The sequence below is a fragment of the Xiphophorus hellerii genome, chromosome 2 (genome assembly GCF_003331165.1).
Source record: "Xiphophorus hellerii strain 12219 chromosome 2, Xiphophorus_hellerii-4.1, whole genome shotgun sequence".
Taxonomy (NCBI): domain Eukaryota; kingdom Metazoa; phylum Chordata; class Actinopteri; order Cyprinodontiformes; family Poeciliidae; genus Xiphophorus; species Xiphophorus hellerii.
Window position 1 is genome coordinate 31,031,716 of NC_045673.1, and position 20,273 is coordinate 31,051,988.

The window sequence follows — 20,273 nt, forward strand, 5'->3', positions numbered from 1 at the left end:
TTCATTTACTTCTCACTGGATCTTTCCGTTACATTCCCATTTTAACAGGTACTCCTCATATTTCCTTATTGGCTATTTTGTTGCGGATTACTTTTTGTTCTGCCCTGGCTCCCTGTGGTTTTTGTAAGTTTTTTTTAAAATAATTTCAAATTCTCTTGCCATCTCCGTCTCTCCATCATGACAGAAGGAACCAGCCAGCTGAACCCAGCAGAATCTCTCCAGGGTGAGAGCATAAGGAACTTCTTAAGAGCTTTCCAGTTAAAACTGAACAATATTTCCACTCTCAGTCCACCTTGGAAACGAGTGACTACTGCTGTTCAACTTTAAGACATTTTACAAACTGAATCATCACCCCTATCATTCCTTGGATTAGTGGGCTTTTTTGAAGAGGTGGAATGGAACACACAAGCTGCTTTTGCTCAGCTTTTAACAAACCCACTCCACTTCAACAATTCAGCCTTGAACAAGATAATCTGCATTCAAGATAATCTATCTTCTTTCTTTCTTTCCTTCTTTATCTCTTACACACAAATCCATATATAAAGTACATATAAATGAATACATACCAGCACATACTGTACATCAGTACTCCTACAGATACATATCTTGCTCTTATAAAACACATAAGACCTTAATAGACATGCATGGAGATTAATATAAATGAACAGATGAAATAACCTTTAGACAAACACAAAGTCAAATTCTTTACTCATGAATGTTGGAGTCCACCAAGCCTGCTTCCTGTTTGTGATGTTCATGGAAAAGGTTTGAAGTTGCAGTTGTGGAGAGCAGAATTGCTCTCCACAACTGGAGAACAATTCTCCACACTCTACTAGTTTTTAGTTACCTTTTAGTACCATTTTGGTGCTTTTATTAGGATGCAAACAGCTCATCTGCTGCAAGATTGCCACCTTGGATCATGTTGCTGAACTGTTTTGTTGCAGAGACGAAAGACAAAGTTCATCATTTGTCCAGCTGTCTTCCAACTCTTGCCTGTGGTAATAAACTATATCAGTGACAAAAAAATGGCTTTAAGTAAAAGACCAAATTTTGGTAAAATCCCTGTAGGAAAGCTCAGCTTTACTTTAGGTCAATCCAATTTGCTCTATTTCGTGGCAGGTGTAGCCTGAAGAAGACTGAATAAACTTAACTTTGACAAACTACTATTTCAAAGCACATTAATGCAATTATATTATTACAGCTTTTATTTTTCATATAATAAATGTACTTGTGCCTTTCATTTGAAAATGGGAACAAAGGTGGAAAATGTTATGGAAATTATTTGTCATGAGAACATTTTGTACATTACAAAAATGTGACAGGGATGTGCAAACCTTTGAGAGCTGCTGCAGCTGTGTGATCATTTGACTGTTTAAACTTGATTTTATGGGGTTCTGTGGTGACGCAGGGATAAACCACAACCCATGTTTGGAGGCCCCAGTCCTCCACACGGCTGTCACAGGTTTGAGTCCCGCCCCGATGACCTTCGCCACATGTTTTCTCCCTCTCTCATTACCCACGTTCCTGTTTGACCTCTCTCAAATAAAGGCCACTACAGTCAATAAAACCTTTTAAAAAATATGATTTTATAATATATTTGCAAGTATATCTCTGACATAAATGCTACAATAATCAAATCTGCAGATGTTTTTCATAGTAATAGTTCTCTGCATTTCTTATTTTTATCATTTGGTAATTTATTTATTTAGTGAATAGGCAGCCAGTGCTGCAGGATCCGTAGTTGTAATGCACCAGCAAACACCCTGCTTTATTGGCCCTTATTGAGGTTTGGCTGAAGGGGTTAATTTGATGTGGATCTTCAGCCTGGCGGCCATGTTTTTATGGGCCACACTGAGCTCTGTCAAGTTCTTATCTAGGATTGAGTCAAATGCAGAGCAGATAAGAACAATTTCCAATGGCAGGTGTTAACAGGCCTGCTCTTGGTCTTATCTGTGTTTGTTAATTAATCCAGTGCTGGATACTCACTGCAGAGGGGCAAAACAACAAGGTAATAAAGAGAAAATAGGAAATGTCAAAGGATGATCAGGCACTCTGAGGTAACTTTAAGGGGTTTTGTGAATTGCAGTGCTTATCTCCATCTCCATTGTTGAGCCATGTTGATATCATTCTGTCTAGATAGCTAATCTCGATCCTAAGTATGACAGTTACTACATGTATTCTGAATTTATATTATAACGCTCAGGAAAGCTGAGCCAACAATGGCAAAGGTATGATTAATATTTTGCGGATCTCTTATTAATACAGTATGTTGCTCTTGTCAGCTTGCATTTTAAGTTATTCATTGAGATCTGTGTTTTACTCTGTATTAAATTTGTGAAGTGTCTTTAATCAGAGAACATACAAACTTCAAGCAAAAACAAACCTGCCAGGGTTTTGAATTCAGGAGCGTCTTGCTGCATGGCAACAGTGCAGTCACCTACGGCACCATGCAGCCCATTAGGACATTAAAAATGTTGCTGTTTTTCTGAGCATTGCACTCTGATCTCAGGGTGAACTTGGTAGAAAGCAAATTTCTGGGGAAACAGACACTTGTGTTTTAGTTTTCATCTTCTGAATTATGGCTAATAAGACTATATTACATCATATCCATACAAACAGTGAGCACTACTAAAGGTTCCAATTCACTTTATATGTTTATAAATCTGTTTTTTAAAGATTGACAAAAATAATTTGATAGAGTAAATTACTCTTTATCAGAAAGAGTAATTTTCTTTGCACAAGTTTTGCATAGGTGAATTCCTCTTCATTAGCCACACCAAGACCTGTTCACTGGTATTGTCTGACCTGTTGTGAAGGAAAAATTTAGTAGACAAGTTTAAATAAATTTGAATGTACACTTTATGATGTTTTTATTAAAGGTTTGCACTCAGTTGCAGCTCAACAGGATATATGCTTTTCTGACCCTCCTCAAATAAGTGAAGACCAGGGTGTTCAGCAGTTAGAAATGTGAAGACATGGCTAAGGTGATAAGCGTAGATTGTAGAAATTCAGTTTCTAGTATCTGTTTAGCCATCAGCAGAGAGGCCTTTTTGGAGAAACGCCTTACATTGAGCTGTGAATGTGTATGCAACTCTGCTCCACTGAAACTTACAGATAAGTAACGTATAGATTTTTACCTGACACTTGAGTCAGGGGGTGTGACTAAGTAATGTGTGATGTATCCTATGTAAATGAGGGGACGTTCAGCCCCAAGTCAGAACTCATCCGATTCTCACTGAGATGTGAGCTTTGTATGTTTTCTCCATTTGCAAATGTTAATTAAAGCTGTGTTTGTTCTCTTTTGAAGCTGAAGTTTGGTCTCGAATTTTGTGCAACTTAACACTGTGGAATCAAGAAATCCAGAATATACATCAAGTAGGCTTGTATCTCAAAAAATAACATGACAGTTGAACAGAACAGAACAGAACAGAATAGAATAGAATAGAATAGAATGTGACTGTTTTTCCATAATTCTAAATTGGTATGTTCCTCATTTTGACAGTGACATGTAGATGAGAAAATTTTACATGCTTTATAACTTGTTTGCTGCATTAATGACACTGTAGGATGCAGAGCACACCAATAACATAATGAATGGTGTTTGTGCCTTACACCAGTGATAAAAAAAAATGGGACTGGCAAATGTTGTTGAGAAAACCATGTTAGTATTGTTTCCTGAGAGCGGTGAGAACTGAAGGTGAGGCCTGAAAATGAACCTGCTTCAGACTGATTACATAAGCCAGTCCCTATTTTTACATTTAAAATCAATTTACTGAATCATTTCCGAGGAACTATTTATATGAGATGCAAATCAAATGATGGAATATTGTGTCCTGTTTTCATGTTGCGCAGCAAATTAGAAAAAACTCATTTGCACCACAGTAGTTCTGTGGTTCACTTCTGTAGTCCTTCTTAACTTCGTTTGATATCAGCTCACAGTATTTCCTTTTATTGACTTACCTACAGACACTTACACCTGTGCTTCTGTTCACTGTAGATCACATGTTTCAAACTCAAGGTCTGTGGGCCAAATCTAACTTTGGTATAGCTAGATCTAGTATAGCTTTTTATGCGGCCCTCTAGATTCTAGACTAAACACTAACTGTGCTTAAATATGTTATCAATCAAATCAATGCAGTTTTTATCTATTTACTGCCAAATTATAGCAATCAGTCCCCCCAGTTTCTTGAGAATTACAATGGAAATTCATGCAAAATCATCAAATCCCCACACTTTTTTGCACTAATAATTGGGAGTTTATTGCAGATTTTTATCAAAAATTGTCAAAAACTTTCTTACTTGTACTAAACAGCTGCTTCAGTCTTAATTGATGAAAAATCTATACAGCGAGTAATAAAAAGTTGCATTTACTGTCATAAATAAGCAGAAATATCACAAATATTTCCAAATTAGTACCACAATCACTTTGATTTTTATTGGAAAAAAATCACAAAAAGAATTACAAAATCCTGGAGGAACTGAAAAGATGTTCATTAATATTATTTAATTTTAAGAATTCATTGATACTTTAACAGATGGTGAACAGGTTTTATCATCCTGGTGCAACCGGCCCTTTAAGAACAATCATGATCTTGATTTGGCCCAAAACAAAAATAAGTGTGACACTCCTGGTGTAGATGGAGTTTATTCCACAACAACTTCACAGAACCACATTTCAAAAATGCCAAACTGAGTTTTTACCAGTGATACAGCATGGGTGTTAAATCATGCATGCTTTGCACTGAAATGACTGAAGTACTTTAATGGAGCATTCACTTGAAGTAACACTGGCATCCTCATTAATGTGAAGCTCTAAGTAACATCAACAGACTGTTATGAGTCACATCACTGGCTAATAAGTCAACCTCATCCTTTCAGAGTAAAGCTCAACATATCACCTGTCAAAGCTACTATCTGCAGCTTACACTCAAGTCTTAAGAGTCCAAGAATTTATTTTTTAAATTCAAAATTATTATACATTTTTTAAATATATTTTTTCAACATAAATCACAGTACAAACAAACCCAACATTAAAAAGAAATTTGGCAGGTAAACACAATTAAATAAATGCATTGATAACATAGAGTAAATCAGCAGGTATCTAGTGGATCACCATGTAGGGCAGCAACCACGATATCTTCATTTCTTGCTTTTTCCTCCTGATACATACAAAACATTAGGCAATGCTGACATTAAGAGGGCCAGATAGAGGGGGTGATGCTCATGCCGCCCCCCACAAGATGCCACCTGGGGCAGTTGCCTGTGTCGCCCATATCAGAAACCACCACTGATTGTGGCAATAGCATAACCTGCCAGCATGCTATTTTACTAATAAACCTCCAAAGAATGCCAAGGGAGAAGACTGGCACACAAATCCAGTCTTCACATTCTTGTCACATAGCAAGGTCAGCTACCATGAAAAATAAAGACTGAATGTCTGAATACCTTTTATGAACCATAACTAAATATGTCCTAGATTTTTATCTTTGACCGAAAAGACCAGAGACTAAACAGCTGCATAATAATTAGTCATTCATAATTCAATGTCTACCCAGCTGCCTTGACTCTACTTCTTGAGGGATAAGAATATTGTCATCTCTAGAGAAAATGTAATTGCTAAAATAAATGATGCAGATGCGTTGAAACTTGCAGCCATATAATTCATTTAAGTCTGTGGAGGAAATGAGGTCTTCCTGTCCAGAGAATTTGTTCAGTCCACCAGTGGCTCTAAACCAGGTGAAAGCATTCAAGCTGCTTATAATTAGAACAAATCTAATGCCGAAGTAACAAAAGACAAACAGGACAAAAAAAAGTCAGTTTTCTCTTCAGTAACCACATATACAGTAAGATGCATCCAGAGGGAAGATACGTGAAGCAGAAAGCGTTTTGCTCCTTCAGCATTCTTTTCAGTTCCACCTCTGTTTGCCTTTGAAATCTGCATTAGAAAGAATGAGATGCTTTTCACTGTGATGGACTGGTGACCTGTCCAGGGTCACCAGTCAAAACACAAAGGTTAACAGCAATCAAAAGACAGAGGATAGACTATAACTGAGCTTATAAAATGATAGAGACAAATCATATGTTTATGATGTAAATAAGAACTTGTTTTAATTGTTGTGTGATTGGAACTGTGCATTTCTTAATTATATGCCAAAAATAAAGTTAATTTACATTGTGAATGTTATTTTAAGTTAAGTTAAAATTCATCTGTAAAGTAAGTAAAGTATGCTACCTGCATGGCTTGACTTGATTGCGCTACCTTTGTTTCCTTAAGACCCATTTGTCTAATCCTCTGAACATATGGGGGCATATTAAGGAACAGATTATGGGGGTGGAAGCTGACCCCCACAATATCCTGCCCCGGGTTTTTGCCCATGTCCACCTTATCAGAAACCACATAACCTACCATCATGCTATTTTTCCAATAAAACTCCAAAGAAGACCAGGGGTGAAGATTGGAACACAAATCCAGTCTTCAAATTATTGTCACATAGCAAGGTCAGCTAAAAAAAAAAAAGAAATAAAGAATGATGCAGAAAATCAAGACTGAACATCTGAATGCTTTTTATGAACCACAACTAAGCATGTTCTACAAATCACTGACTAAAATCAACCTCATCCTTTCATAATAAAGCTGGTCTGGAGCAGGCTAACTACCTAGCCTGGTCTGGAGCAGGTGTACAACTAGCAGGCTTGCTGCACAGGATAAATCGCCATGGTAACTTATTTGTTACAGTTTTTGTGAAACTGAATCAAGGATTAAATCGACCAAGATATCTGGAAAATCTTAACTTAATCCACTATCCTGGTTTTGTGAAGCAGTCTTCTGATCCTTGTCTACACTTTGAAATATTTTTTTATGAATTACATCCATGTTTAGAATAAAATAATCTTTTATTTGTTCATTAGTGAGACAATTTAGTACAGTGACACAAAAATGGAAGAACACATGAACACACTACAGATCAAAAAAAAATTAATTACAACTGAATCCAAGGTACAGTACATACTTCCACAAAGTACATAAACAACTTCTAAGTTTAACCTCTTCTACTGTTTTGCAATCAAGGGAAGCAACACATTTTAAATACCTTTTTTCTAATGAGTGCTGCACTTCTGCTTCTCAGTTGTGGCCTAAATAGCACAGTGGAAATAGTTATATTTTAATAATGTTTGAAATGTCTGTAAAGAGCAACAAATTTCAGTCTTGATCTGCAAACACAGAAATATCATAATGTAACTCTTTACCTTAAAGAAAGGTTACTGTAGTATCATAGAGTTTTTCTTTGCACGAGTATCGAGTTAAAAACTTTAGTATTGTATTGTATTGTCAACCTCAGAATCAAAGACTATTTAAAGTGACCAGTTACTTAGTTACAGTGACATGCTCATGTTGGGGCTGTGGAAGAAAGAAAAACATTTGACTGAGAATTACAAGACAAAATAAACAAAATTACTAAAAACTACAGGGAAAGTAGGGGGGAAAAAAGAACAAAATTACAGTCAAAATAGAAATAGAAGAATATCATTATGAGACAACACATGAACAAAATTGTAGAAGATATTGTGATCAGTGTTGAAGGCTTTCACTGTTTCTCAAACTGTACCAGCACACTTCGCAGTTTATCCACCAACACTGCAGAGGACAAGAGAGACAAAGACAGAGACGTTCAAGGCTAATTCTGCTCTGTTTTAAATGTTCAGCTGTAAAAGTTGGCCCCACAGTGGAACTGAGCAAAAACAGCAGCTCCATACCGCCAGCAGATGGCCTGTGATAGCTTTCATAAGCCCTACAGGCATTGATCATCTCCCCCAGGGATTCAGGACAATCAGCAGGGAGCGGCTCTTGATATTTTTCCTCACACACTTTTTTAGAAATAATTTTGTCATCGCCACCGCAGTCTGGAAGAAGAAAGAGAAACTTTTCAATAAAGACCAAGGAATGACTCAGCCATGGCTCGGATCTGTTTGAGAACCTGTAATGTTTGTCCTTCCAAACTCAAAGACAGATGATTTGTTAAAAATACCAGAGGAAACATGCCAGAAGTTTCTCAGCAATTATATAAAAAAAAGGCTAGACTACCATGACTTCAGTAAGGGCTTTTCTACTGGATATTGAAGATGGTATAAATACTTTTCAAAAGTTAAAATGTAAGTAAAACAGCAAAAATCTGTATTTCTAAAAAAAAAAAAACCTTTTTACATGGTCTTGTCTTTTCTAGTGAACAAAACTGAAACAAACTTCTTGGTTGATGAAAATACAAGTAAATCTAAATCTAACAGATTTAACGAAGATTATTTGCAAAGAGATATACACCTTCAAAAGGCTTCTTACGAGTGGCAATTTCCCACAGAACGATTCCCAAGCTGAAAAAGAACAAGATAATACATCAATGAATGGGATTTTTCTATTATTATTTCATTTGTGACATATTTCCACCCAATCGTTCTGATAAAATTTTTACCAATGCAAAGAATAGCCATATGAAAAACACAGCTGACTTTCTGACTGTTCTGTTACTTTCTTTCAAACACTTGGAATAAATCAATTGATCTTGCCTTGCTAATATAGCACATAAAATCTTTAGTATTTTAAATATTAACACTGTAAACACTAAGTTGGGAAACCACCGCAAATCAAAAGCGATTTCTCAAAAGAAATCATGTAAAAGCAAACACTGACTGGATGGTGACCCCTGGCGATACCTACCTGTAGATCTCACACTCTTTGGTGTATGCGTGGTTGATGTTGCTGAGCTGCTGGGGAGAGGAGTAGCACAGCGAGCTGATGGTTTTGTAATGCTCTTTACCCTTAGTTGTTCTTTTCAGTGATGTCTCTGTTTTTGCTAGTTCTAACCCTCCCAGCTGAAAACAGAAAGAGGGTACGAATTGAAAAAACTGTTGCCAGCATCTCATTCCAGTGTGTTTTGACTTTTTTACCTTCACTCTGTAGTTCTCATCCACGAGGAACTTAGTGCTTGTGATGCTCATGTGAAGCTTACTTATTTCCTCAGTTAGATGGAGTCTAGAAGACAACATTATTACACATTATTTTTATTTGTTTATGCATATATGAAACCATCCTGAACTTGGAGGCTTTTGTCAAATAAACGTATAATACTGCTCATCTCAATTTGCTAGCTTTAAGTTACTACACCCTATGTATTTGGGGGAAGTAGGTGGAGATCTAAACATCTCTACATCAGCTCCTCATAGTACTAACTTCAGCTCACAAACTTTAAGTTTTTACTATAGCTGGTGAAACATGTCAAAATCCACTTGTTGCTGCTCTGCTTTGTTTCACATCTCATGAAACCCAAATCTTTCCTTTTTCCATGTAAGCCCATAAATCTGTTGGAGGGATATTTCTTGATCTGCATTTGAGTATGGTTGGACAAGGTGGGTTACGATTTCTGAATTTGAAAAATTACGTTCTACATAACTTGAGATTAATTGTACCTTTTGGGAAAGTGCTTTGTATCGACATTGGTAGGAATTTGCCGCAATATGAATAACTCAGAGTTTAAAGAAGACAGTGATGCTGTCTGAACCTTTAAAAACAGTAAAAACTATGACTGGGTTTAGAAGGAAATTCTGTTTGTTTGAATAAAATTAAATAGAGTTGCTTCCACAGAATCATACGCATATAATAAATAAGTCTATACTGCCAGCAGTGATCAGATATCAGATTCATAGCAGGAGGCTCAGTATCTCCAACCCCACTATGGACCATTGGGAACATTAAGAACTTCCCTAACAGGCTGCAAACACAGAGCTGTTGGACAAACTTGAACACAGAACAAAACATTCCTGTCTGAAATCTCCGATCTCTGCCTCTTCTACTGAGGGCAGGTCAGAGGCCTGGAGCAGATCGTCTGTTGATTGTTTTCTTCCACAAAAAGAAAAATGTCAATAAGAATTACTTCCATCTCATAAAGATTTCCAAAATGTTTCAACTACTTTGGTTTTAGTTCTGTTAAGCTAATATTCACAAACACATTTTCTAATTCCTCTTTTAATCTTTAAATTGGAGTTTCACAGACAGTCAACTTTAGCCAACTTACCGATAAAGTCCCTGTGCTGCATCCAAACACATGGATGCTTTCCTGGTCCATAACAGTTCATGTTTGGAGTTCAGAACATCTCGTAGGCTTCCTTTTTCACAATACTCCATGATGACGAGGAACTCAGGATTTGGAGCTGCAGAATTAAGCGTGACATAATTCTTTGGTATTTGAACTATCTTGAGCATTGTGTGCATCACTACTCACTGTTCTCTTCTCGGATGCAGATGCCGAACATTCGCAGGATGTTGGGAGACTCAAAGCGTTTCATGGTGTCTACTTCCTTATTGAAGACAGACTTTACCATCCTGCATGTAGAGACGGTGTTTATGGTTACAGTGCATATGCTACGAAAAGTTGTATTTCTGAGAATTAGGTTATGTTTGATAGTCTTATTCAATGTCTAGAGCAGACATGAATTTAATAAATAATAATCATAAAATGATTGCGCTCAGCCCAGTGAAACATCTGTCCCCCTGGTTAGAGTCCTAATCTACAGCACTGCAGAAACTATGAACAGCACTGAACTTGTTCATCTGTGTTTTGCAGAAACACTTGGACTTTGTCCAAAACTTGTTTTGACAATGTCAAAACAAGTTTTGACATTGTTTGTACAATGAAACAGTCATTTAAAGTACTTCTTTGATAAAGAAGTTCTCTAATAATTGATATCAATCTGGATATATTATTTCCAGGGCAGCTGGAAATAAAAAAAATTATTAGATTTTGTTTGGATTACACCAAGTGATTGTCTTAGATCCTCCAAACATATAAACTGTGCTTCTCAATTTGCTCTTCAATTTCTGAAACAAAATTCACACATGACTTTAAATAGGCCACAGACCCTGGATTGGCATTTAAAGCTCCTGTGTATTTCTTGATGGCCACTGTGAAGCCACCAAATTCTCCTTTGTAGACCTCAGAGGTTGGTGTGGTCATAAAGGGCTTTTCTTCAACATTCTTCAGTTCATCTGGTTTAATCATTCGGATGTCCATATTTATGATTCTGGGTTTATTCACTGTGAAAATAAAAGGCAAATACTATTTTAAAATTTACCAAAAGGGTTATGATTTTACTCGACTTGGACAGCACTACTCCAGTATTGCCATGCCATTGATTTGGCTAACAAACATTATAGCTTAATAAAGTTCTAATAATTCAAAAATATATCTCATCTGTCAATTGTCCCATGAACAAGTTTGCTACTACCTGTATGTGTCATGGAGTAAGTTTCCCTGGTTGCTGTTGAGTACTGGGAGACTGTTACTGGGCTTGCCCAGGCCACAGTTTCTGCAAGAAACTCAGCTGTGTACATATTTATACTTCAAGCATAGAAACATAGGCATTGTGATTAATCGTGATTAATCACAGCGCTACAGCTAGATTAATTGGTTTAATTTTTTAATGAAGTGACAGCACCACAATATACTGTATGTAGACATATTAAATGTTTTTTATATACAGTATATAAATGTTGTAACTAGTGTGGTAGCTGACTGTTAATTTAATGTCTTATATTGTTAGATATTATTTTATAAATATCTTCAGAACATATATCCTCTGCTTTACAGTTAGGTGGTGTCACTGTTTGCACATCTGAATCTAACATGTTGCATTTCATGTCACCTTCCACTGTATGACTGAACTGCTGCCTTCGTTGCTGTAATATTCCTGATGACGATGAAGTGTGCATAGTGACCATATTTCAATACTGTACTACACCTGAATGGATGAGTGATTATTTTTGGCAAAAAGGTATCAGAAATAATAATAAGAAAAATCAAGTGACAAAATACTAAACCACTGGAATTGCAATCAGTCATTTTATCATAGCTGAGGTTTGTTAAAGTTTTTTGTTTCCAAACACCAAAATGGAAACAGTAGCAAAAGAGTAATACCTGAGAAAACTACAGAGTGTCAGGAGTTTCAACAGAGTGAAGTTACTGTATACTCACACATCTCCACAATTTTTACTACATTGGATTTAATGTCTTCAAGATCCCTTTGCATGGTTTCCACATATTCCCCGTATTCCATGAGCACTGAGGAACAAAAACACTGATGTGACAAAGTAGGCAACAATCTGAACAGCAAGCTGATACTAAAAGGTTTAAATTTGAATTGTTAGTGTTACATCTCATTACATAAACTGTCTCCTGCAAGTTTAATTGACCTGAATTGCTTTCTTGGCCCACTTTAACAAGGGGACATCAAATAAACTGATTATTTATACTTTAAAATAAAATTTAAAAATAAAAATTGATATCCCACAAGTGAGATTCTCTTAATTATCTTAAGCTTGGATCTTTCAATCTTTCTTTTTTGTTTGGGCTCTGGGTTAATGAAATCTGTTTTCACAGTAATTATGGGAGCAAATCCTCACTTTGTATCCTGTCTGCTGCTATGCTTGTTCTCTTCTCTGCAGTTGTATAAATAGTTACAGAAATACTGGAGTTGCTATATCAAAACAAATTCTTTCTTTTAATTTATTACTAGCTGCTGACAACCAACTGTGTTTTTAAGATGTAATCTATAATGGAATGTTAATGCAGAGATTATCTTTTTTAAAAGGCAGCCATTTTGTTCTGCTGTGGCTTAAACTAATTTTATGTGATTTGTCAAACATGTATTGGATTTATTTTTCAGATAACTACTGTATACATCTGCAGTTTCATTTAACTAAAATGTACAATTTAATCTACCAAGTGAAACCAAAGTCAGTTTTTCTTACTTCTTTTCAATTCTGCATCATCTTCCCTGCTGTCAGCTTCATCTTCCTTCTGCCTGGAGATCTGCTCAAAAACCCTGAACACCTGATTTCCATGCTCTAGCTGCAGAGCTAAAGCTAGGCATTGGAAGGCATCATTGAGCCGTTCATTCACACTGTTGAATTCATCTCCATGACTGCTGGACTTCAGGATGCGCTTCACCAAGTTTGACAAAGTGTATTTCTCAATGAGCTCCTGAGCTGATCTGAGAGTGATTGAGAGTCCCTTCAGGGAATTCTCCACCTCAGCAGAGAGCTCGACTGCATCCCTCCGTTTGATTGACTTCACCAAGTCCTCCAAGGCTTTTACTCGCTCCACAACACGACAGCAGCGCTTTTTATTGGCCTTAACATTCTCAACCAGAGTGTAGATCTGTGAAGCAATAGACAGAATGGGCTCTACATAATCCATGCTCAGCTGAAAGGGAGAGAGAGCATAAAGTTTACAACAGAACACTAGAACATAAATTAAAGTAAATTCTGTGAGACACTGTCAAAAAAAACTACCATAAATATCAAATGACACAGAAATACATGTGTATTTTTTATGTTTTATTTTAGTTAGCTTTGCAGTTTTTGAAATATACATATGTTTTATTACACTGTATACATACATACAGAAATAGTTTTGACAGTGGTTTATTTATTACTATTAGAATACATTTTCATTTTATCTTGTGCAACCCCTAAACTCCTCTAATACAATTAAGGTCAAAACAATGTATAAAAACAGTGTGTGCTTATTAGCATTAAACAATACATTTTCATTAAATATCTCAAATAACTCTTGGTAAAATGTAATGTTTCAATTGTTGAAACATTTGTTGTGTTTTTATTATGTAAAGTACATTAAAATGCCTTATTAATGAAAAGTGCTATGCAAATAAACTTGTGTGATTGGAATTAAACATGTTGAAGCTGTCACTGATTTGACAGTGACAGTTTGCAAAATATAAGTGAAGGCATGGTTTGACATTATGAATCATATTTTGACTTTCAGCTTTAACTTTGCTTGGTCTGCTTTTTGACTCGTGTGCAGCTCTTTCAAAAACAAAAAAAAACAATATTTGATTCAAATTACCTCCCTGTGAACAAACTTTTCCAGACAAACGGTATTAACATAAAGTTCATTCCAAAGAAAACGTTTTATTTGTGAAGCTGTTTAGCTGTATGTTGTCCTTGTCTCTTGCTGTGCATGTGGCCAGACATTCTTCTGACGCTTGAAGACTTCCTGGTCTGGGAGTGCATTTTTCACCTCTGAAAAATGCTCTTTTGATTTGAGCAGTTGTCAAGATGGAAAAGGGGTTCCATTCACAATGGCTTTTTAACAGTGGCCTTGAATGTAACATTAGAAATACTAGGTTGCTGCAATGAGCCAGCTCAGGGAGTTTTAGAGCTTCTTTTGGGAGTATCACACTGATGAAGAGAATTTGCTTGTATTTGGTGACTCTACAACACAGTAACCTGGTAAGCAGAGCTTTCTATGTTACAGAGGATCAAAAGTAAAAAATATAATTTACCTGCAAGAGGTAGTCAGTAGCTAATGCGCCTGCTTTCCAAGTGCTGTGCTATCTGTTAGCATGGGGTGAAAGTGAAACCTGGTAGTTTAGAGGTCCACGGTTCTTCCTGTTTGTTTCTGAAAGTTGCTGCACTGTGGGAGTGTCCTGTGTTCCTATAGCCTGACATCTATACAAAGCAGAAACATGACTCACTGAAACAGGAAGGGTGTGTTGAAGAGTTATCCTGCAGACTCTGTAATTTGTTGGGTTTCTGGGGATTGATTACAATTGCTTCGAGTAATATGTTTTAATGTTTTATTTTCAATAAATTAAGGAAAACAGACTGAGCAACAATGCACTAACTCAATTTTGCACAATTTGAATATTATTGTGGTCCACCAGATGGAGGTGCTGTTTGTAAATATAACGACTCAATTCTTCCACACAAGGAAGCCGGGCGTGGAGGTGTTAGGGGATTTGACAATAGAAGGGAGGGAGGGGGCGCTCTGCTCCCCACAAGATGCCACCCTGGGTGGTTGCCCATCTGGGAGGCATTTTCAGAAAAGAATGAGAAACGCATAAAACAAACAGATTTTGAGAACCACAGTTCAACATTTCTGTTTGTAACAACTCCAGCAATAAAATAAGATTGCTGGACTAATAATAGTCTAATAATAGTCTAAAACTATTATTAGTCTAATAGTTTTAGACTAAGAGTCTAAAACAATTAGTTTTAGACTCTTAGTCTAAAACTAATATTAGTTTTAAACTAATAGTCTAAAACTAAACTATTAGTTTTAGAGAGGATGACTATTCAGCACATAGTTCAACACAGTTCTTTTTTACTGACATAATGTAAAAAAATTATAACGTTATAAAACAGCTGAGAATTTTAAGGAAGCCATTGGTGCAGGTCAAAAAATGACTTGCATTTTTTAATTCGTTCATTTTTCCATTATTCATCACAGTACAAGATACATAGTAACAGTACATTAGTGAAAAAGAAAAGAAGTACTGTGGGTTAGTGATGGAACATGCATGACCGTGTGTGTAAGCAATGATAGTGAACTGAATGAAATAACACTGACATTATCATCAGTGGATTAAGAAATTAAAACAATTGAATAGTAACAATAATAACAATGATAATATAAAATCAGTAAGTTATCTGGAAAAGACAGCACCATATAGACATATAATGGATCCATTAATAGAGTTAAAAAGTTATTTCTACTAGGTTGAGTTTGTTAGAGTATATACAGAATTACATAGAATGGAGGGAGGAGGGTGCTGCTCTGCGGCAGAAGCTCAGATGCTTGGAAACTGAAGCTCCTAGGAGGAGCTGCGTCTCGAAGGCGGTGGTAGGTCCAACTTCACCATGATGTAACAGGCGTTTTGCACCGCTAAATGGTTGCCACAAGAGACTAAAATATTTCTCAAACATGCATGAAAGAATCAATTCAACACTCCAAGTATGTTTTTGATGAGAAAATAATATTAATAACATTATAATGTGACGTAAAGCTCAAAAATGTTCATTTTACATAACACTGCCCCTTTCATACAACAGAGGCAAGGCACTGACATTTAAGTTACCAACCGATTCTGTGCATGAATGTGTAAATGTGAACATAAGTGTGACTCATAGTGTAAAAGTGCATCAAGGGGCTGGTATGCAAGTTGTGTCCATTTAGTATTTCGGACTGCAAATTACTGAAAACCAGGGTTGTTGCCTGAATAATGTGTCACAACTGTGGTGCTTTGTATGGTAATGTTCATTACGGCAGGGCCAGACATTGATGCAACATTGCCAGGATTAAGGAGATGGGCTGGAACTGAAGCAGGGAAATGGTGAGGGACCGTAGAGAATGGCCCTGACATGGTAGACAGAATGCGTGGGGCTGGCACAGCAGTTGTAGGGTTAGACCTTTGAATGGCCGGAGGAACGGTGGGTGTTGTGGGTATGAAAGGTGCTGGAGGCCTGAATTGTGGTGTCTGGGGAGGCAAAGGTGCTGGAGGTCTGAACTGTGGTGTTTGGGGAGGAAAAGGTGTTGGAGGCCTGAACTGTGGTGTCTGGGGAGGCAAAGGTGCTGGAGGTCTGCACTGTGGTGTCTGGGGAGGAAAAGGTGCTGGAGGCCTGAATTGTGGTGTTTGGGGAGGAAAAGGTGTTGGAGGCCTGAACTGTGGTGTCTGGGGAGGCAAAGGTGCTGGAGGTCTGAACTGTTGTGTTTGGGGAGGCAAAGGTGCTGGAGGTCTGAACTGTTGTGTTTGGGGAGGCAAACGTGCTGGAGGTCTGAACTGTTGTGTTTGGGGAGGCAAAGGTGCTGGAGGTCTGAACTGTTGTGTTTGGGGAGGCAAAGGTGCTGGAGGTCTGAACTGTTGTGTTTGGGGAGGCAAAGGTGCTGGAGGTCTGAACTGTTGTGTTTGGAGAGGACATGGTGCTGTGGGGCTGAATGGTGGTGATTGAGGAGACATTGGTACTGTATGATGTGGCTGAGCAACAGGAGAAAACACTGATGTTGCATGCCAGGGCTCTGGCATTGGGAATGGCAATGGAGATGTCTGTGAAGGGCCATTACCTTCATTAACACTCCTCTTGCTTGAGCAGAGCGAAATTAACATATCCCTCTGCTCAATCTGCAGTGCTCCTGACAGGACCTGGAAATTGTCATTTAGTTTATCATTAATCTTACTGAACTTATCCTCATTAGAGCTAGACTTAACAAAGCTTTCAATAGCATTGGATTTGTGGAATTTTCCCATTAGTTGCTCTGCAGACACCAGTGTAACGCAGAGTTCATTCAGAGATTGTTGAACTGCAGAAGAGATTTGACCAGGTCCCTTTTCTTCAATGGCTTTAACAAGTCTCTCCAGGGCTTGAACTCTTTGGGCGACTCGTTGACAGCGATCTTTGTTGGCCTTTGCATTTTCGGCCTTCTCGTAGATGGTTTTGCATAGGCCAAAGATACGTTGTAGAGTGTCCATTATTACCTGTTAAGACAAACAGGCAAAGATGTACTGTAATTATGTCATAACATAAGATATAGTTCATAACTCACTAGTTAAATAAATTGGGGAGAAACAAACTTAATAGCAGTTGTAGCTGCTGTCAAGACAACTGCATCTGGTTTATTGTTTTGATGTTTGGTTTAAGGTGGCAGTAGTTAAAGTTTATTTAATATTAAACATTAAGTTTAACATGTGTGGTAGTTTTAGTAAATGTGTGTTGATGCTCATTAAGTTCGGTTAAGTGTACATTCAAATGTGGGGGGACCTTTTATTTTGTCCACGGACCATGTGTTGCCTTAGCTGGTGCACTTAGAGCCACATGGGGCATTCAAGCTCAAGAAGCTGAAACTTTATTCCTCTGGAGTCAATGCGGCTAATGAGGTACGGTTTTGTTTATTTGTATCTTTTATTTATGTAAATACTCCATTTATTGTGAACTGATTTGGGTTTGTGTTACCTTTTGTTTGTAGTTCTGACGGCATTTTTGGGGACTTTGTAAGACGTGTCCACAATAAATGGCTGTAGAAACCAAGAACTGCGTTAAGCCTTGATTAAACTCGAGAGGAGTAACAGCAGTCAACTTTATTTTATTTTCAGAATAAGTTTTTTAAAACAGATTCTGGCAGTTTGGTTTGCAGCTCACCCAAATAATTTTGACCATAGTCCAATCAAATTTCATTACATGGATTGTGAAGTCATATGTTAAGGATAAATTGGTCTCCCAACATTGAAGGTATGAAAATAGGTTCAGATTTAACAAGCTTTATTTTTCTTTAGTAAATTTTTTTATAAACTTGTATTGACAAATGAGATTCAGATATAGTTACTTTAAAATACATATCAATAAAAACACAGAAATCACTTGTAAATATGCCAGATTATAACCCAAGGCAAATTTGTTAGGCTGACGTCAACACATGACATATTTACATAAGGCAACAGGTACAACAAGACTCCACTGAAAAGTGGATACACAAAAATTCAACACCCATCAGTCCACTGATTCTCTTTACCTACTTATTTTGCTGGGTTATGGAGGGGTGATACCTGTCTCCAGCGCTGAGTGAGAGGCAGGGCACACCCTGAACAGGTCACCTGTCCAAAGGTCAAAATAAAACAATAAAACACATGGAGAAACAAAGCTGGCATGTAGTTTTGTAATGTGAAGGCAAGGAAGGTAAGAGTAACTGTATTGAACATGATTGATGAATGTTTGTCCATAGAGGTTTCATATTTTAAGCCATATCTCCAATTGTTTTGGTGTAAAACACAAAATGTAGTTCTTCCATAATTCAACTTTTAAGGAAAACACTTTTGGCAACAGAAGGTTGCTTGTGAAGTTGACCTCAAATCCCTCTTTACTGGGGATTTTGTTCTGAATGTTTTTGTTCTGGTCATTCATACTGACCTCTCAGAAGTGCTTTACAAATTCGCCCAATCGCACTCATTAATATGCATAAATTCATATTCAAACACACACATATTGTAGGTAGATAGTCTTGGGATATTATGCAAGTACTTTTGGTTAATTTTTTTTGTTGTAATTTATCCATGAAACTTAATGTGTATGTACTTAATGTTACTGCTGTCTTGTTCTTTGAACAGTTTTGATTTGGTAAAATTAGCTTCTTTTGCACAATTTTGCAAGCAGCTGTTGAATAAATTGGACATAATGTAACAGAGCTACTCCAACAGGCTACCTCCATGAGCGGCGCAATTCTAGAATCTCTTGCTTCTCCAGGATTAAGTCTGAAGCTGTCCAGATTTTCATCTTGTCTCAAACCAAAATAACATGGCTCATATCCACGGCAAATGAAACGAGGCAATCAGGAACCTGAAGGCCAACATGCCTTTAGACTATGACAAACATCGCTCCTCCTCCAGTTGTTCAGACAACATGAACAAACAGAAATAACCAACAAAATCTAAATTGAGATGAATTCAGATGAATGTCATTTTGCAATTGACATTTGCCAGGTCAATTGAATTCAATTGAACATGTGTGTAAAAATATTATCACAAAGTGAAAGCAATGTAATTCTAATGTAATTATTATTAATGCAATTATTACTTGCACAACTTGCACAATTTAGTTCATGCAGTTTTGTGTCCTACCTGTTAAAGCTCTTCCACAATAATCAAGAGGTCTTGGGTTCAGTTTTCTCATAGTCAGATTTTTAGTGCATATTAAAACAAGTCTACATTTAGACTTGAACTAAACTTGAACTATATATGGGGAAAAAAAGCCTTTCACTTGTGACAATGTACCAAATTCTTGTCATATGTCTGAGAACCTTTAAAGGCTTTTAGTTTTCAGACATATTTGTACATAAATAACTGAATTGGCTATATCATAAAATGCAATAAAAATGGCTTTTAGCAGTGTAAAGCATGTCGCCCACACCAGCACCCCTCTCGACACCACTAGCTACAAGGGTGTTAAAAAATGGATGGATGGATTCTCCACACTTAGTCCTCCAGTGGAGGAAATATCATTTTAATACTAAAATGTTTTCTTCTAAAAAATCCAGATCATTGGAATAATATAAGTTACTGTGCTTTAGAAAAGAGCAGAATAAAATATATAATTAGAAGGCAAAAGACTGACATTAGAAAGATAATTAAACATACAGAAACAGGAAGACCAAGAGTTACAAAGAGGAGGAAAAGTTATTCTTTCTTTCTTCTGTACCCGCTTACAGGAACATACATCGTCTGATGACAAATAGTCTCAATATCCCTCCAGATATTGTCACCATTGGGCCATTCTCAATTCTTAGAAATACTCGATTATTTACCTTTTGGTAGATTGTCAGAAGCTGCCTGTGTTCATGTCCAACGGCTCATACTGAAACCAAACCGGCTAAACTCTCAGCCGTAAAGACTGTCTTTACTGGCAGTAAAGACAGTATGTCTTTACTGTCTTTTCTGTT

The 20,273-nt window shown here is 37.0% G+C and overlaps 2 protein-coding genes across 7 annotated transcripts; both read right to left on the reverse strand.

Moving 5' to 3' along the window:
* Positions 1 to 4,629: 4,629 nt before the first annotated feature.
* Positions 4,630 to 14,494, reverse strand: LOC116709076 (mixed lineage kinase domain-like protein). 5 transcript variants are annotated; one of them, XR_004336815.1, is made up of 14 exons: positions 14,353 to 14,494; positions 12,797 to 13,250; positions 12,021 to 12,107; positions 10,909 to 11,083; positions 10,272 to 10,372; positions 10,065 to 10,200; positions 8,941 to 9,025; positions 8,711 to 8,865; positions 8,318 to 8,367; positions 7,756 to 7,902; positions 7,249 to 7,636; positions 7,092 to 7,134; positions 6,407 to 6,503; positions 5,424 to 5,935 (listed from the first exon to the last, which is right to left on the reverse strand). XR_004336815.1 is itself a non-coding variant. In XM_032547372.1 (11 exons), the coding sequence occupies exons 2-11, from the start codon at positions 13,242 to 13,244 to the stop codon at positions 7,587 to 7,589; spliced, it is 1,434 nt and encodes a 477-aa protein (XP_032403263.1). In that variant the 5' UTR covers positions 13,245 to 13,250; positions 14,353 to 14,494; the 3' UTR covers positions 6,955 to 7,586. The 5 variants fall into 5 exon arrangements, 2 of the variants coding, with proteins under 2 accessions (XP_032403263.1, XP_032403271.1); XR_004336816.1 differs by lacking the exons at positions 5,424 to 5,935; positions 6,407 to 6,503 and adding an exon at positions 4,630 to 5,410; XR_004336813.1 differs by lacking the exons at positions 5,424 to 5,935; positions 6,407 to 6,503 and having other exon boundaries at positions 6,955 to 7,134.
* A 733-nt stretch (positions 14,495 to 15,227) lies between these two features.
* LOC116709094 (vegetative cell wall protein gp1-like) lies at positions 15,228 to 20,239 on the reverse strand. Of its 2 annotated transcripts, none has more exons than XM_032547413.1 (3): positions 20,139 to 20,239; positions 18,354 to 18,435; positions 15,228 to 17,322 (listed from the first exon to the last, which is right to left on the reverse strand). In XM_032547413.1, the coding sequence occupies exon 3, from the start codon at positions 17,314 to 17,316 to the stop codon at positions 16,042 to 16,044; it is 1,275 nt and encodes a 424-aa protein (XP_032403304.1). In that variant the 5' UTR covers positions 17,317 to 17,322; positions 18,354 to 18,435; positions 20,139 to 20,239; the 3' UTR covers positions 15,228 to 16,041. The 2 variants fall into 2 exon arrangements, with proteins under 2 accessions (XP_032403304.1, XP_032403293.1); XM_032547402.1 differs by having other exon boundaries at positions 18,358 to 18,435; positions 20,139 to 20,238.
* Between the last annotated feature and the right edge of the window lie 34 nt (positions 20,240 to 20,273).

Bases quoted from the DNA above. Each gene is read 5' to 3' on its own strand.
- LOC116709076 (XM_032547372.1), bottom strand. From the start codon at position 13,244: ATGGATTATGTAGAGCCCATTCTGTCTATTGCTTCACAGATCTACACT. The intron at 10,373-10,908 runs GTCTGTGGCCTA...CTCTACATGCAG, and splicing joins GCTTTAAATGCCAATCCAGG to GATGGTAAAGTCTGTCTTCA. The intron at 8,866-8,940 runs GTAAAAAAGTCA...TTCTGTTTTCAG, and splicing joins ATGAGAACTACAGAGTGAAG to CTGGGAGGGTTAGAACTAGC.
- LOC116709094 (XM_032547413.1), bottom strand. From the start codon at position 17,316: ATGGACACTCTACAACGTATCTTTGGCCTATGCAAAACCATCTACGAG.